The sequence below is a fragment of the Podarcis vaucheri genome, assembly GCF_965113315.1.
Source record: "Podarcis vaucheri genome assembly, chromosome: 3".
Taxonomy (NCBI): Eukaryota; Metazoa; Chordata; class Lepidosauria; order Squamata; family Lacertidae; genus Podarcis; species Podarcis vaucheri.
Genome location: NC_138761.1, coordinates 5,805,450 through 5,823,464, shown reverse-complemented (window position 1 = coordinate 5,823,464; position 18,015 = coordinate 5,805,450). Strand labels below are relative to the sequence as shown.

The following is an 18,015-nucleotide window of genomic DNA, read 5'->3' as shown; positions in this document are numbered from 1 at the left end:
ATATCACAGAGAATGTAAAAGCTCAGTCTGACTCAGGCTAAGCTAGTTTCCTATATAACCATAGATAAAAGATCATGGCACTAATGTAACTCTCTTGATTCACAATCATATAGTAGAGAATGAAGTTCTGTCTCAGGGTGTTCATCATAACATAGTCTCCTGAGATCAGAATAGTCTAAACTCTCTGACTAGCATGCACTATCCAAAGTTGAATGATGCTGAGGACATAGGATTCTGCCTTCTGCCAAATCAGACCATTGGCCCATCTTGCTCACTATGGTCTACTGTTACTGGCAGAGACTCTCCATGGTTTCAGAAAAGGAGTTTCTCTCACCTGAAGACACCAGGGAATGAACCTGGGACCTCCATTCCAGGCAGCTGTGGTGTAGTGGTTAAGAGTGGTTCTTCTTTGCCAGAAGCGGCTTAGTCATGTTGGCCACATGACCCGGAAGCTGTACGCCAGCTCCCTTGGCCAATAAAGCGAGATGAGCGCCGCAACCCCAGAGTCGTCCGCAACTGGACCTAATGGTCAGGGCTCTCTTTACCATTTAAACAAGTTATTACATGTGATGTGTTGTTGAGATGTTTTCAGAATGCATTTAAATATGAAATACAAGAGTGCAGGAAGTCAGAACTGTAAACGGTGAAGGAAAGCATGATTTGGAAAGAGAATGGAGGGCGGGAGTTTGAGATTTGATCCCTCCACACCATGGAACAATCGGATGGGAACCTCTGGGGCTAAATCACAGAGCCACCTCAGCACACATGCAGAGCATCTGAATATCCCAAATCGGCCACTATCCTTCAAAATTGGCCACTGCCCTTCATAAGGGTGTTGCCTGCCTGCCCACAACACTTCAGACAGAGGCTGAAATATAAAAGTCTGCAAAATAAGTTCTGAAAGATAAGAACATTTGGAAGAGTCTGCTCATCTAGTTCAGCATTCTGTACTCCCAAGACTTCACTGTTCAATAAAGCCCATCACTGTCTACAGGCTGGTCCAGATGTTGGTAAGCTTGTTTTATTAGAGTTTATTGCACAAATTTCATGCAGGAATTCATGCATGAGTCAAATAGCTTGATTTCCGCAACCTATTTTTTAAAAAGGAAGTGGAGCAGTCAGAAATCGTGTGAGCCACACTTTTGTGCTCACACGACCTATAACATGCTGGAAAACAACAGACACAACACCATCTGAGCTGATCCTAAACTTTGTCTATTATTGGAACATGCAGGTAGAGAAATGCACATCTAAAATGTCAGGTGAGTGAGACAAACGCAGGTTTGGAAATTCATGTCGAACAGGTATAGTCCAGTTCACTCTCGGGAACAAACCGGGTTTTTCTGCTACATCCCATGAGAAATGCCCATAGATAGGTACATGGCCATATGAATGCCTTCTCTGATACAAATAGGATTGTGGTCTTATTTGGGGAAAAAGAAAAAAGCCCTGATACAGGTTGGTATGCAAGTTGTCCTCCACATCTGTAACCTCAATCCCAAATGCTTTATCTATTTTCTTTTAATAATTTTTTTAAAGGCCCAGAACTTGAAAATATTTGCGGTGCTGCACAAAATGAATAAAAACAAAATGCGAAGTATAAGCTATAAGAATGCTTTGTAAAACCAGCCTGAACAATATTTATCCAATAACACTACCTTGAAAAAAGCTGGTGGGGGAAAATACTGCTTTAAAAAAGTCTTAATGAGGCACCTAAGAGAATTGTTAGTGTCATATTAATTTCATGGGGAAAGTGTATCCCAAAGTGTAGGTTTGCTACAATGCTAATACCCTAGGGACTTGCTAAATGGACCTCTGGGGTATGTGGTACCCACAGGATGACCTCACTTGATCTCTCACTCATTGCTTGGAGGTAAGAACCATTGGGTTAGATCCAGGTGGGAATCATAAAATTGGAAGGATTTTCAAGGTCATCTAGTTCAACATCAATGCAGGGAATCCAGAGGTCAACTAGGGGTCAAGTAGGGGACTGATCAGTCTCTGTGCTTGAAGACCTCCAGAGAGTTACAGCCCACCACCGCTTGTCAGGATTCCATTCCCAAATTACTCAAGACTAATTCATTTAACATAACCCCTCCCTAAAATCAACAGAAGTTAGCTCTGACTTTACTGAAGTCCCGCTGATTTCATTGGGAACTAAGAGCCACTAACTCACCCTGGATTCCAACAATTGTTTTCCATGCAACCGGTCAGGGGCTGCCAACCATTTTGGGCCCAGGGAGCCTCAAACTGGATGAATTATTGTGGACACCACACATGTTGCAACTCTTCTCTCCTAGCTTTAGCCCCTTTGCTCCCCCCCCAGCCCCCAAAAATTGCAACAACGTGACAATTAGGCTGGAAAAAAGCTTTTGACTGGGTAGAGTCTTCTTTCATTGGATTTTTTTAAAAAAAAATCTCCTCCATTTAGCTAACTATAGCTTCTTGCTTCAGACCTTAACTTCCATAACTGCCTCTTTCCCTGTTCCATGTGTAAGGTGTTTTAAATTTTTTTTTATTTCTTTTTCTGCACTGCCGAGACTAGTCCTTTTAAAAAAATGCAAAGTGTGAATTGTTGTCATCAGCTTCATAATGTTCATTAGGTTTTATCTTTTTTTCTGCTCTCCACCAAGTTATTTTCAATGAAAGTCAGTGGCTGTCTTCCCTTGGACACTAATGAATGTATATATCGTTAAGTGGCAGAATACACAGGAGAGTGGTTGAGTTAAGGATTAGAGGGGATTTGGTAAAGCCTGTTTATTTTTTTAAAATGAGTTAAAGCATTTAATATTTTACCACCATTTACGTGGTTTTGGGGAACCAAGATTATGTCAAGATCTCATACCAAAACAAGCCAAAATCTATCTGAGTTGAGCGTCTCTTCTTCCACAAACCATATTTTAGATGATACTTTAAATGTCATTTTAAATGTTTTATTGAAACATGTACTGATGAAAAAAAGAAACAAACACAAAAAACACAAAAAAACAAAATGTCATCTTGACAAAAGATTTATACATGACTCAGAAAGTATTTATTTCAATTTTGTACCTTTCCATTTTAATACATTATACTGTATTGACTCAACTGAGATAATATAAACAGTTCATTTTAATAATATCATTGTGTGTGGCTGATTATTTCTCTCCACCTGGTTCTTCCCGTGAATGCTGATAAGCTTCACAAGCCTCAGATGGGAACAAGTTCATCGCAGGTAAGGGGGGAAAGGATATTAACCAAGAGGGAGGGATGAATCTGTAAATTTTGATTTCTCTCTGCTTCTCATTTTCCCAGTCTCAAATTCAGTTCTCTACATTTCTGTAGCATTTTGCCTTAAAGATTTAACAATCTCATGAAAATTCATAAGCATTTCAATGCAAATGTCTCCTAATAAACACACTTAGTGTTTGCATTAATAATAACGTAGAACACATAAACAACAATACAATTTTTAGAAGGGATCTGAAGGCAGCCTTCTATAGGGAAGTTTTTAAATGTTCGATGTTTTACTGTGTAGTGTATTTTGTTGGAAACCGCCTGGAGCAGCTGTGGCAACCCAGTCAGAAGGGCAGAATGCAGATAATAAAATTAGTAGTAGTAGTGTTTAGCAGCCACTGAGAGCCTTATCCTCCATGAACTAACACCCCTTTTAAGCTAAATTGGTGGCCATCACTACTTCTTGTTGGAACAGAGGGTTTAACTAAAATACTATGAGGCAAGACATACATGCAACACTCAGCTTTATTGAATAGTCCTGAGTTCTGGTATCACAAAAGAGGGAGAAACGTTTCCCACTATCCAATTGCTTTAAAAAGGTAAAGGGACCCCTGACCATTAGGTCCAGTCATGACTGACTCTGGGGTTGCGGCGCTCATCTCACTTTATTGGCCGAGCGAGCCGGCATACAGCTTCTGGGTCATGTGGCCAGCATGACTAAGCCGCTTCTGGCAAACCAGAGCAGCACACGGAAACGCCGTTTACCTTCCCACCAGAGTGGTACCTATTTATCTACTTGCGCTTTGGCGTGCTTTCAAACTGCTAGGTTGGCAGGAGCAGTGACCGAGGAACAGGAGCTCACCCCGTTGCGGGAATTCGAAGTGCCAACCTTCTGATTGGCAAGTTCTAGGCTCTGTGGTTTACCCCACAGCGCCATCCGCGTCCCTCCAATTGCTTTACACAATGCATAATTTTATGCACCTCTATCAGGTCCTCCTCTGATTCACTTTTCTAAACTAAAAAATAAAAAATCACCCTGATAATTCCGGTTTTCCTTTTCTGTACCTTTTCCAGCTCCACCATTTCTGTTTTGAGATGGGGTGACCAGAAGTGTAGGTAGCAACCCAAGCGCAGTCACACAATGGTGTTGCATAAGGACATTATGATAACGGTATTTTCAGTTCCTTCCCCAGGTGAAATCCTTACTGGAGGATTTGCCTCTCCCCACAGTTGGGCACACAATGAATTCATGTCTTTATTGAGCTATCAGTTATGAAAGTCTTCTTTTCCTCATTCTGATGTCATACCCTCCAACATTTATCCAGTGAAAATAGGGTTAGCCTATTCCATAATCATATTTTTATTTCTACCCTGCCCATCTGACTGGTTTGCCCCAGCCACTCTGGGTGGCTTCCAACATATATAAAAACATAATAAAACATTAAACATTTTTTAAAAAAACTTTCCTATACAGGGTAGTGCTGGGCGATATATCAATACATCGTCCAAAACTTGTTTGAAGTTCACATCGTGATAATTGTTTCATAATATTTGAGCTGGCTAAATATATTGTGAATCACAATGTGTGTAAGGGCTAGGCAATATCTGGTTTTCAACATCGCGATAATTCGCCAGCTAAACATCATGGAAACTCACCAGCTGAACATCACGATAACTCACCAGCTAAACGTTGCAATGTTATCAGCAGCTAAAACCTCATAATATCACCAGCTAAACACTACAATATCTTCTTCTTTCTTCTTTGGCGATCACTCGTAGCCAAGTAAGATTGTCCTCCATAAACATGGTTTTAACAATGAGTCCGTAAGTGACTGTGGGGGCCAATTCTGATCCACAAATCCTTCCACAGTGGGGACATAGGTTTCCGGGTGGGAGTTGATCACGGTGTGGATTTGCAATATGATCAACAGCTAAACATTGCAATCTGCCACAATGTCTATACAGTGGTACCTCTGGATGTGAACGGGATATGTTCTCGAGCCCGTGTGTGTATGTGTGTCATTTGGATTCATTTTGGCTTGCCTGCTGCTGAAAGTGACCATGAGGTGATTGATAATATCATCATTTATCCGTTTTAGACCCTTAAGTAGTAGCAGTTGCCATTGTCCTATTTGCCTCTGCGTAGCTCCATCTCTATTATTGATATATCACAATGTTTAGCTGGTGATATATCGCAATACCAAAAACCAGTTATCGCCCAGCCCTAATACAGGGCTGCCTTCAGATTTCTTCTAAAAGTTGTGCAGTTACTTATTTCCTTTCCTTGGGGGTCGCATAACTCCATACCCTCCAACATTTTTCCTATGGAAAAGCAGGACATTCCAGAATCAAATCAGAAACCGGGATGGCTTATATAATTCCAGGACTGTCACTGGAAAATAGGTCTGTGATGTTAGGATCGCAGCAGAGAGCACCAATTTACCTTTGGTTTTCCAGTTCTTCTTAGTAGTTCCACAGAACTGGTGAGTATTTACTCATCGCACAATTCAAGGATGTGGGCTCATTAGTTAAAGGCTAACAGATTGAGGTTGAATCCTGACAAGACAGAAGTACTGTTTTGGGGGGACAGGAGGCAGGCAGGTGTGGGGGACTCCCTGGTCCTGAATGGGGTAACTGTGCCCCTGAAGGACCAGGTGAGCAGCCTGGGAGTCATTTTGGACTCACAGCTGTCCATGGAGGCACAGGTCAATTCTGTGTCCAGGGCAGCTGTTTACCAGCTCCATCTGGTACGCAGGCTGAGACCCTACCTGCCCGCAGACTGTCTCGCCATAGTGGTGCATGCTCTAGTTATCTCTTGCTTGGACTACTGCCATGCGCTCTATGTGGGGCTACCTTTGAAGGTGACCCGAAAACTACAACTAATTCAGAATGCGGCAGCTAGACTGGTGACTGGGAGCGGCCGCCGAGACCACATAACACCGGTCTTGAAAGGCCTACATTGGCTCCCAGTACGTTTCCGAGCACAATTCAAAGTGTTGGTGCTGACCTTGAAAGCCCTAAACGGCCTCAGTCTAGTGTACCTGAAGGAGCGTCTCCACCCCCATCGTTCAGCCTGGACACTGAGGCCCAGCCCCTGGGGCCTTCTTATCTTTAAAAGACATCTGAAGACAGCCTGTTTAGGGAAGTTTTTAATATTTAATGCTGTATTGTTTTTAACACTTGATTGGAAGCTGCCCAGAGTGGCTGGGGAAACTCAGCCAGATGGGTGGGGTATAAATAATAAATTATTATTATTATTATTATTATTATTATTATTATTATTATTCACTCATAGGGAGCTCTCTAAATCATAAGATGTTAGGGAACACACACACACAAAAATAATTCATGCTAGGAAATGCCAGTTGTCCAAAGGTCTCTGAAGCGAATGCAGCTGGAATGGTTAGAAGCAAACCAGTACCAGGAGCGGGGAACGCTGCAAAGGAATTTTCTAATCCAGCCAATCAGTGATCCAAGAGCTGCACAGCACTGACCTGAAAGGAGAGATGTCATGCATAAAAGGCCACAGGGAAAATTGGAAGGTTTGCAGCATCTAGAGATGAGAGACTGCACGATGTAGGAGATGAACAACTGAGAGACTGGTAAATACTGCTTGCATTTTTGCCAGCCTGGCTCTTGTGCGTATCCTCTCTCCCAATCCAAGGTGGGTGAAGAAGGAAATTCCCTCTGTCTCCATCCCACCTGAGGTGTGGCTAAATGCTAAAATGATCTGCTACTATGCTGCGGTCAGTTTCAAACCCTTTCCAGCCTCCTGGGCAACATTCCGAGGTCACGTGTGGGTGGATAGCAAAGCGGAAAGGAAAAGTGGGTACAGCAACAAATGTCAATCTTACCTTTGTAGATTAGGCTATGCTATAGATACAGATACAGCTATGCGCTGTGGTTTAAACCACTGAGCCTTTGGCTTGATGATCAGAAGGTCGGCGGTTCAAATCCCCATGACGGGGTGAGCTCCCGTTGCTCGGTCCCTGCTCCGACCAACCTAGCAGTTCGAAGGCACGTCAAAGATAAATACGTACCGTTCCGGCGGGAAGGTAAACGGCGTTTCTGTGTGCTGCTCTGGTTCGACAGAAGCAGTTTAAGTCATGCTGGCCACATGACCCGGAAGCTGTCTGCGGACCAATGCTGGCTCCCTCGGCCTATAGAGTGAGATGAGAGCGCAACTCCAGAGTCGTCCGTGACTGGACCTAACAGTCAGGGGTACCTTTACCTTTACCTTTTTACGGATACCTCACACCTCTGACCTCCAATCAGGCAAGCAAAGGGGATATTGAGAGTTCAAGGACACATTCCAGACAGGCAAAAACACTTTGGTGTTTGTTATACGTCCTGGGTTGCCTTGGGCAAGATAAAACGACTAAGAAATTAATAATAATAATAATAATAATATCTATCCTATCTAGTGCCCTGCATCCTGTATGCAACGGTGGCCAACGAGATTGGCCTGGGAGCTACCGGGCAGGCGATGCTTTGGTGAAAGTGCGAGCTTCACCAGTTGGATTTCCAGCTGCATAGCTGAGAGCGAGCCAAGAGATAAGCTCTTGCATGGAGGTGCAGCGATGGAAGCGAAGCACCGCCCGCTGAATTTTAGCAGCGCAGCCGGAGGAAGGAGAGAGATCCAACAGGTAAAGATCAGCCCGGTTGAACTCCAGCCTGTGAAGCAGCAGCCGCTTTGAAACCCCGCAGCCTAACGCTGCGGCCGTCTACGCTACTGCCTGCTCCGCGCTCCGCGCAACAACGAGGGCGTAAGCGCCGCCGCCCTGCCCCATCCCTCCTTCCCGCCATCCCCGGGCGGCTCTCGTTAAGCTCAGGGGGTCCCTAGTTCTTCCTCCCTCCGCTTTCTTCCAATCAGGCGTCCATTTTAGACGGCCGCGAGGCGCGCCTGGCAGGAGCTAGGCCCCAAACGGCGGCAGATTGGTCGTCATCACCGCGCGCCAGCCTCTCTGGGAGGCCCCCTTCCCCCAAGATGGCGATGCTGGCAGAACGTGAGTATGAAACCGGCTGAAAGGACGGCAGGGCGAGGAATGAAGGCGCGGCGGGGCCCGCTGTTCGTCTCGCGGCCGTTGACGACGTCCCGTCAGGCCAGGAAGGCCCCGCTGGGCCCGGCTTCCCCCCACCCAAAAGGGTCCCGCTCAGCCCCAGTCACCTGCTCCCGACCGAGGACAGCCAGATGCCTCCGGGGCAGAGCTGTCAACTTTTCCCTTTTCCTGATCATCAATCTTTATTACAGGCCAGAGACCCAACAAATCATTACAAAGCAGTGCACAATTCAGACAGCCTGTTGTTGTTTAGTCCTGTGTCTGACTCTTCGTGACCCCCTGGACCAGAGCATGCCAGGCACTCCTGTCTTCCCCTGCCTCCCGCAGTTTGGTCAAACTCATGCTGGTAGCTTCGAGAACACTGTCCCACCATCTCGTCCTCTGTCGTCCCCTTCTCCTTGTGCCCTCCATCTTTCCCAACATCAGGGTCTTTTCCAGGGAGTCTTCTCTTCTCCTGAGGTGGCCAAAGTCTTGGAGCCTCAGCTTCAGGATCTGTCCTTCCAGTGAGCACTCAGGGCTGATTTCCTTCAGAATGGATCGGTTTGATCTTCTTGCAGTCCATGGGACTCTCAGGAGTCTCCTCCAGCAGCCTACTTCCAGGTTAAACAAGCATTTTGTTCAGACTTAAAGATAGGGATCATTGGTTCTTGCAACCACCCATAAAAACTTTGCCACTGCTAATGTTCTAGCGTTTGTCCGGTCTTCCAATAGGAACCTGACATAGTGAGCCTCTGATTTTCCCGGGAAAGGTACCAGCAAGGGTAATATCAGTTCCGCCCTGGCTTGCTCATATTTTGCACAGTGCAGCAAAATATGTTTTATAGAATCGATGTCTTGAGCACACGAGCAAAGTCTGTCCTGGTAGGGAATTCCTCTCAACCTGCCATCCAACACTGCAGAAGGAAAGACATTTGGTCTGGCTTTGGAGAATAACCTTCAATAATTTGGTACTGTCAGGTTTTTAATGTAAGGCGATAACTTAAAGACATGCCCATATTGTACTCCTACTGCCAGCGGGTACTCCTACTTTCTTGCGAGTAATCCTATTCGGAATAAAGGAATTTCCCTTTAAAAAAGGGAAATGTTGACAGCTATGCTCCAGGGTCCTCGCTTCCAAGTAGGGTTGCTACCTGCCCTGCATAACTCAGGACTGCCCCGTATTTCAGTGTAGAATGCTGTGCGTCCTGTATTGAGACAAATTTTGTCCTGTATTTTGTCGGGATTCAAGCCTGCCTTCAGGAGAAACTGGCCACTCTCCAGGCACCCGGCTTGAATCACCGGTTGACCTCCCTGTCTGCATTCCCGGCAAGGTCCAGGCAAGGTCGCAATCTGTGATCCTCCCCAGCGTGAGGAGAACACACCACTCTTTCCTGCCCCCCCCAGGGGCAGGGGAAAGAGATAGACAGAAGCGTATTTACATGCCTTTATTTCTGTCTTTGCAGCGTTACAGAGAAACACGTCTGCTCTCTTCAAACTCCAACAGCAGAGAGACAAACTCCTCCTGCTGTACTTCTTGTACAGCTCATATTACACTGTGAGCTAATTCCGGTGCTTCGCACTGTGAAAAGACTGTCCCTCTGTTTCCCACGGAAACAATCCCAACATTCCCATTATGTTTTGCTTCCAAGCTGCCAGCTCGCGGCCGCATCGCTTCTATATCGTAACAGGCAGGGTGGATGTGATTTAAATCAAATCTATTTAAATCACAATTTAAATCACTAGTCAGTAAATTTAATTTTTCTTCTTCTTACAGAAATACATTCCTGCTGGTATAATCTTAATACAGTGGTACCTCAGGTTACATACGCTTCAGGTTACAGATTCCGCTAACCCAGAAATATTACCTTGGGTTAAGAACTTTGCTTCAGGGTGAGAACAGAAATCACGCGGCAGCAGCAGGAGGCCCCATTAGCTCAAGTGGTACCTTGGGTTAAGAACAATTTCAGGTTAAGAACAGACCTCCAGAACAAATTAAGTTCTTAACCCGAGGTACCACTGTATTTACAACCAGATGAAGGTTTCATTTTTGGAATAATAAATGTTCAGAGTAGTTTTTACAGTTATATCAAAAACTGCCGATTTGGTTATTCTGTTAGAAATACATAGACAGACAATTATGAAATTATTTATGAAACTGTTTATATCTGCACAACTTTTCTGCTGTACAGTGGTACCTCGGGTTACATACGCTTCAGGTTACATACGCTTCAGGTTACACACTCCACTAACCCTGAAATAATACCTCGGGTTAAGAACTTTGCTTCAAGATGAGAGCAGAAATTGTGCTCTGGTGGTGCGGCAGCAGCGGGAGGCCCCATTAGCTAAAGTAGTGCTTCAAGTTAAGAACAGTTTGAGGTTAAGAATGAACCTCCGGAACAAATTAAGTACTTAACCCGAGGTAGCACTGTACTTTATTGGAAGGAGAAAAATAATCATTTCCTTAATAGCAATTTAAACAATTTATTTAACTAAAACAGTAACATTATAGCATATGTATCCATGATTGTTAACTGATGTGGTTAAACTTTTTTTAGACTGAGTTTCAGCACACATGAAAAACTTAAAACAAATCCTTATTTCCTGATTAATAGCCTTTGGACTACAATGTAACTTAAATAGAAAACTAGAAAGATTTTTTCCTCCAAAAGCATTTTATTTTAAAAATCCAATTTAAATTTTAAAAAAATCAATTTAAATTAAAAAAAATCCCATTTAAAGTGATGGATTGCTTTAGAGTCACTTCAGCACCATATTGGAAAAAAATAAAAAATACAAATCATTCACCAACTCCTCCCCCCCACCCCACCCCACCCTCGCCCTGTCCTGTATTTTGCCAGAACAAAGATGGCAACCCAGCTTCCAAGGTATATGTTAGAAGGAAATCAGGAAACAAGAGGAAAGTGGCTCATTGAGACCTGTGTTTTATAACATGCTTTTTTGTGTACACTGCTCTGAGGTTTACGAGCCTGGTTTAAGAAGATCCCTAAAATTTAACAATTTTTCCTGACTTGCTGACAAGCTGAATAGGAGCAGCCCATGCTTGTTGCGGGTTCAGTTCTTCTGGACACATCAACTGGCGGTCATTGCCACCTCGTATAAGAGGCACTGCTGCTTATTCTTACTCTCCATATTTGTTTGCTCTGCAGTGCCCTGGCCCCTGTGTGAATTTAAAAGCCTAGAGGCAGTTAGTGGAAGGGCTTCATGGAAGGAGAATGGTTTGTCAGTGTCCTTAAGCCAGTCCTGGCCAGGTGGGGAGAGGGAAGAGCAAACCAGAGGGAAAATATCATTTCCAACTTTGAGGGCTTAAATTAGCTTTCTCTCTCTTCTCAGCACGCAGGAAGCAGAAGTGGTCTGTGGATCCCCGGAACAGCGCTTGGAGTAAAGATGAATCAAAATTTGGCCAAAAGATGTTGGAAAAAATGGGGTGGTCAAAAGGCAAAGTAAGTCTGCGAAGCAAAAAAATAAAATAATGAACGGTTCAGAGGTGTGTATCTGCCTTGTGTGAGCCAGAAGGAGATGTGTGCTGAAATGGACAACGCTTCTGTCGTAAGGAGAAGGGGTGACCCTGGGATTGTAGAGCCAGTCACTGAGATGTGACTAACCGCCTGATCAGTCCCCAGCCAAGCCACTTGCAGCCTTCCCTTCCCTAGCCTTCCAGCTCCTCAGTTAGAAATTGTGTTTGTGGCAGCGGGGCAGGCTGCCTTGCTGCATGTTTTTAATCTGCTAAGCGGGTAACCCAAACTGGTGAACTGTTCTTTCCTTCTCTGACACACACACATGCACACAGAGGTTTAATGAAATTTCAGCAGCTGGCATTGCTTTGCGTTTATGACTTTAGAAATGCATTTTTTTATATTGCATTTTTACATTGTTCACTGCTCCCAGCTCTCATGGAAGGAAGGTCAGTATGGAAATGGAATCCATCAATTGAAGGGTAGCTAACTCTGGCTCCATCCATCAACTAGGGGATTCAGGGATGCTGGTTGATGTCTGTGTGTGTGTGTGTGTGTGTGCATATATATAAAAGAGTCGCGACCGACTCTGGGGTTGCACCGCTCATCTCGCTTTATTGGTCGAGGGAGTCAGCGTACAGCTTCCGGGGCATGGGGCCAGCATGACTAAGCCGCTTCTGGCGAACCAGAGTAGTGCCAGAGTAGTTCCCTTCCCGCCGGAGCGGTACAGTGGTACCTCGCAAGACGAACGCCTCGCAAAACGAAAAACTCGCAAGACGAAAGAGTTTTCCGTCTTTGAGTCGTTCCGCAAGACGAATTTCCCTATGGGCTTGCTTCGCAAGAAGAAAGCCCATAGGGAAATCTCCGGGGACCTCTTTTAAAATGCTGGCGGTCGGGAGCAAAGACTTTCGCCCACTGCCGGCCTTCAGAAGAGGTCCTGGACCTCTTCTGAAGGCCAGCGGGGGGCAAAGGTCTTTGCTCCCCCCGCCTGCCTTCCCGGGGCAGCGGAGACTTCTCTGCTGTCCCGGGCGATCTTAAAATGCTAGCGGGCGGCAGCGAAGCCTTCGCTGCCGACCCCCAGCATTTTAAAAGCCCCCGGGGCAGCGGAGACTTCTCTGCTGTCCCAGGTGATCTTAAAATGCTGGGGGGCGGCAGCGAAGCTTTCGCTGCCACCCACCAGCATTTTAAAATCGCCCCGGGACAGCGGGGGCTTTTAAAATGCTGGCGGTCGGCAGCAAAGCCCTCCTGTCCCCGGAGCTTGTGGGGCGGGAGGTGGGGAGAAGGGCTTTTCTTCCCACCGCCAGCCTTCAGAACAGCCTTCTGAAGGCTGGCGGTGGGAAGAAAAGCCCTTGTCCCCCCCCCCCAGCCTTCAGAAGAGGTCGGGGGACAGACTGTCCCCGGACCTGGTCTGAAGGCGGTTTCCATAGGAACGCATTAATTGATTTTCAATGCATTCCTTTGGGAAACCGTGCTTCGCAAGACGAAAAACTCGCAAGAAGAAAAAACTTGCGGAACGAATTAATTTCGTCTTGCGAGGCACCACTGTACGTATTTATCTTTGACGTGCTTTCGAACTGCTAGGTTGGTCGGAGCAGGGACCGAGCAACGGGAGCTCACCCTGTTGCGGGGATTCGAACTGCCGACCTTCTGATCAGCAAGTCCTAGGCTCTGTGGTTTAACCCACAGCGCCACCCACATCCCTATGTATTTGAGATGTGGTGTTTTTATCACTGTTACAACCTGTTGTATGCCACCTTGGAAGGCACACCATTGAAATGCAAGTTGGAAACCTTTTTGAGACAAATAAAATAATTTGCAAGGTGTTTCAGCCTCCCTCAGCTGATTTCATTACTCTTCTTCTCTTTCTGCCAGGGGCTTGGAGCTCAGGAGCAAGGGAACACCGAACACGTCAAGGTCCAACTGAAAAACAACACTCTGGGCTTAGGAGCAGCCGCCAACCAAGAGGTGGGTGGAGTGAATGGAAACGAGGTCTACATCTGCTCAAATCAGGCACGAGCATTCAAATTCACATTTATCTGCCTATCTTGAAATTCATTTTGTGAGTTTTCCGTTCTCTGCAGAGCTCCAGATCCTCAGGGTTTGCAGAAGGGGAATCAACCCTGTTAAATGAGCAGATATGCAGACAGGCTTGATTTGTATTTAAAGTTCACGGAAAGTGACTTTGACTAGTTCTTGTTTTGGGTTTGCACAGAATAATTTGGATTTTTGTGCAAGTGCAGTCTGTCGTTTGAAATTGAATTAGATCACTTGTCATTTTAGCAACTAGACAAACAGCACTTTTCCAGCATCATACCAAGCCCAAGGTTACAATTAAGGAGCTATTGCAAACTTGACATGAGCCAACAGTGTGACGCGGCAGCTAAAAAAGCCAATGCAATTCTGGGATGCATCAATAGGAGTATAGCATCTAGATCAAGGGAAGTAATAGTGCCACTGTATTCTGCTCTGGTCAGACCTCACCTGGAGTACTGTGTCCAGTTCTGGGCACCACAGTTCAAGAAGGACACTGACAAACTGGAACGTGTCCAGAGGAGGGCAACCAAAATGGTCAAAGGCCTGGAAATGATGCCTTATGAGGAACGACTAAGGGAGCTGGGCATGTTTAGCCTGGAGAAGAGGAGGTTAAGGGGTGATATGATAGCCATGTTCAAATATATAAAAGGATGTCACATAGAGGAGGGAGAAAGGTTGTTTTCTGCTGCTCCAGAGAAGCGGACACGGAGCAATGGATCCAAACTACAAGAAAGAAGATTCCACCTAAACATTAGGAAGAACTTCCTGACAGTAAGAGCTGTTTGACAGTGGAATTTGCTGCCAAGGAGTGTGGTGGAGTCTCCTACTTTGGAGGTCTTTAAGCAGAGGCTTGACAACCATATGTCAGGAGTGCTGTGATGGTGTTTCCTGCTTGGCAGGGGGTTGGACTCGATGGCCCTTGTGGTCTCTTCCAACTCTGTGATTCTATGATTCTATGCTTGGTGTGATATCTCAGTTGATCAACCATGGTTTGCAGTCATCTGCCAATTTGGTTTTGAAATGATGATGGCTATCTGCCTCCATAGTAGAGGCAGCAACACTCCTGAAGACCAGTTGCTGGAAACCCCAGGAGGGGCGAGTTTCTCTTGTGCTCAAATCCTGATTACAGGTTTCCCACAGGGATCTGGTTGGCATCTGTGAGAACAGGGTGCTGGACTGCATGGGTCATTGGCGTCATCCAGCAGGCTCTTCTCTTGTGTATGGATATGTGGGTGAAACCACGAAAACAGCATTGCAACACAACGTCCCCTCTCCCTCTTCTCCTCTTGGTTTGCTCTCAGTGATGTCACAGAACCAAAACGGATTGCCTGTGTGGCACAATGATGTCATCACGGTCACAGTACGTTCCCCGATTAACAGGGATGGAGGCGTTTAAAATGCCCTTTTCAGGTTTGGGTTGTGTTTTCTGAAGCGTGGAACCCGAACAGCGGCAGATGTGGGGGTTGGGCGAGGGTCATTGGCTGCGAACAAACACATGAAATGAATGCAGGAGGGGAAAGAAAGGTTTGGGGGTGGCAATTTGCAACCATTCCTTCCTTTCCCCCCACCAGCACAGCCGCTACTCGATCACGGCAACTTCCACAGCGAAAATCAAACCTCATGAAAATTCAGTGCAGCGTTAAAAACGGAATTTAAGAAAATCAGTTTGCTTGTGGGTTTACCTTTGGGTCACCTGCTTTGCCATTGTGACAATGGGATGCTAGACTAGATCACCATTAGCCTGATCAAACCGGGCTCTAATTACTTTGTTAGTCATGTCTGCCAGTCTGGTACCTGCAAGCAGTCTGGTACCAGAGGCCTTCTCTGGTGCTTGTAGGGTCCCCTCCCCCCCAAAAAAAAAGGCTTAAGAGAGACATATTGTAGCCAGTGGATTAGGTTGTGATGTGTGTGGTTGTGAGTCCGTGTGGTGCCCACATCTGTTTTCCTGGTTTGCAAAGAAAACTGAACCCCGAAAGACCGGTGACCCTCTTGTGTGATATTTTGCAGGACAACTGGATCGCCCATCAGGATGACTTCAACCAGCTTCTGGCAGAGCTGAACAACTGCCACGGACAAGACGCCCCAGGTACGGGAGTGAGCAATGAAAGGGCTCTGTGACTTGTTCCCATTGAATCAGCTGCCAAATAAACTTATGCTATGCAATCCTTGGCCACACGAGGGCACTGCTGCCACTTGTGTGATTAAAATTGAAACCACAAACTATACCAGTGGCCAAAATTGTGGAAACCTTTTGGGAAAAGTGTATTTTCAAGGTTTCATGGCTAATAACACCTGATTGGCTCTCTAAACACTCGTGCTCATTGGCTACATTCAAATGAAGGAAAGCTACTGCATATCAACCTAAGCAAGTTTTGCTTCCTTTTTCTGGTTATTTGGCTATAACATTTGATAGAATATAGATAATTGAACAAACTTTGTTGCATCACATTCTTCATTAAATTATATTTCCATTGATATATAATTTTACTGTATTACTCCCAAAAAAAGTGGTGTTATGAGCCATCAAACCTCAAAAATACACTTTTTCCAACAGATTTCCACAATTTTGGCCACTAGTGTAGACACAGTCTGGCCAAACAGAATGAGAGGTGTGTATTGCTGAAGGTGTGTGGGAGCAACTTTTAAAAAAAATTAACATTTCATTTTTAAAAATCTGTTCTAAAGAAATAAAGTAATACAGAGAAAAAAGATGTGTAGCGGTGGTTGGGAGAACAAAGAAGTGTATAATAAAATAAAAACAATTACAGAAATTCAGTGAATATACTCCCATACATTCTTATATAAACTGATACGTTAGGGTCCAAATATACCACATTTTTCGCTCTATAAGACGCACCAGACCACAAGACGCACCTAGTTTTGGGAGGAGGAAAAAAAATATTCTGAATCTTAGAAGCCAGAACAGCAAGAGGGATCGCTGCGCAGTGAAAGCAGCAATCCCTCTTGCTGTTCTGGCTTCTGGGATAGCTGCGCAGCCTGCATTCGCTCCATAAGACGCACACACATTTCTCCTTACTTTTTAGGAGGGGAAAAGTGAGCCTTATAGAGCAAAAAATACAGTATATGTAGATGTTCAGATTCTACTACATTCTATACAAACTCCTTCCAAACGTTGTCATATTTATCCAAACAAAGTCTACATCTCTAAGCAGTCCATTCATAAGTTGCAAGCATTGTCCTATTATCAATCCATTGATTAAATAGTATCATACATGTATAGTCTTCCAGTTCGTCAGTATCAGTCTCTTGGCCACCATTAGGGCATGTAGAATCCATTTTTTGTTGTCTCGGGAGTGACTTGAGTTGTGCCTCACTTCCTAGGCTTGACTTTTAGCAACATTGGAAGCTGCCTTATACTGAATCTGGCCATTGGTCCATCTTGCTCAGTCTTATCTACACACTGACAGACAGCTGCTGTCCAGGGTTTAGGCCAGTGTTTTTCAACCACTGTTCCGCGGCACACTAGTGTGCCGCGAGATGTTGCCTGGTGTGCCGCGAGATGTTGCCTGGAGGGAGGCGGGCGAGTCGGGCGGCGGGGCGGCGGCGGCGAGGAGAGGCCGCCCAGCGCGGGGCTCTCGCCGTCTGCCTGCCTGGCTGCCTGCGAGCTCGGCGGGCAGCGCCTCCGTCCGCAGCGCCCGCCTCGCGGCTCTCATTCCCTGCCCCTGCCAAAGCTCACCCAGCCAAGCCGCGCTCTCCTTCCTGCCTCGCTTTGCTGCCTCCTCCCCCCCACCCCCAAAGCTTGGAGGTTCCCCAGCAAGGGGGAGGGAAAAAAATTGAAACTTACACTTTCGTGCGTCCCTCCCGGCGTGACGCTGCGCGCTGACGTCACGGGGCTGTAATGGTGGTGTGCCTCGAGATTTTTTTCATCAAACAAGTGTGCCTTTGCCCAAAAAAGGTTGGGAAACACTGGTTTAGGCAACGAGTCTCCCCCAGCCCTACCCGGAGATGTCAGGATTTGAACTCGGGACCTGGATGCAAGGCAGATGCTCAGACACAGAGCTATGGCCCTTCCCCATAGACTAGTTTAGACCAGCCCTTGAACCACACAACACATAGCTGAGACATTGACTGACAGGCAGTAGGCTTGGGATGAGCAAAAGGGGGGGGGATATTGCACAACTTGGTGTACTAATGATAGAATTCCGCAGGCTAGATTGTGAATTGGTGTGAATCAAAGGGAGAACATCCATTTCATCCCTGATAGAATTCACCAGGGGCACAATGCAGAAGTT

The 18,015-nt window shown here is 45.8% G+C and overlaps 1 protein-coding gene across 1 annotated transcript in view; it reads left to right on the top strand.

The window, feature by feature from the left end:
- The first annotated feature begins 8,120 nt into the window (after nucleotides 1–8,120).
- PINX1 (PIN2 (TERF1) interacting telomerase inhibitor 1) overlaps nucleotides 8,121–18,015 on the top strand; it is a 58,432-nt gene continuing 48,537 nt past the window's right edge. Inside the window, exons 1-4 of the mRNA XM_082217848.1 lie at nucleotides 8,121–8,222; nucleotides 11,607–11,716; nucleotides 13,601–13,693; nucleotides 15,770–15,848. Coding sequence (XP_082073974.1) covers nucleotides 8,204–8,222; nucleotides 11,607–11,716; nucleotides 13,601–13,693; nucleotides 15,770–15,848 — 301 coding nt within the window. The 5' untranslated portion in view covers nucleotides 8,121–8,203. The remainder of the gene's footprint in view (nucleotides 8,223–11,606; nucleotides 11,717–13,600; nucleotides 13,694–15,769; nucleotides 15,849–18,015) is intronic.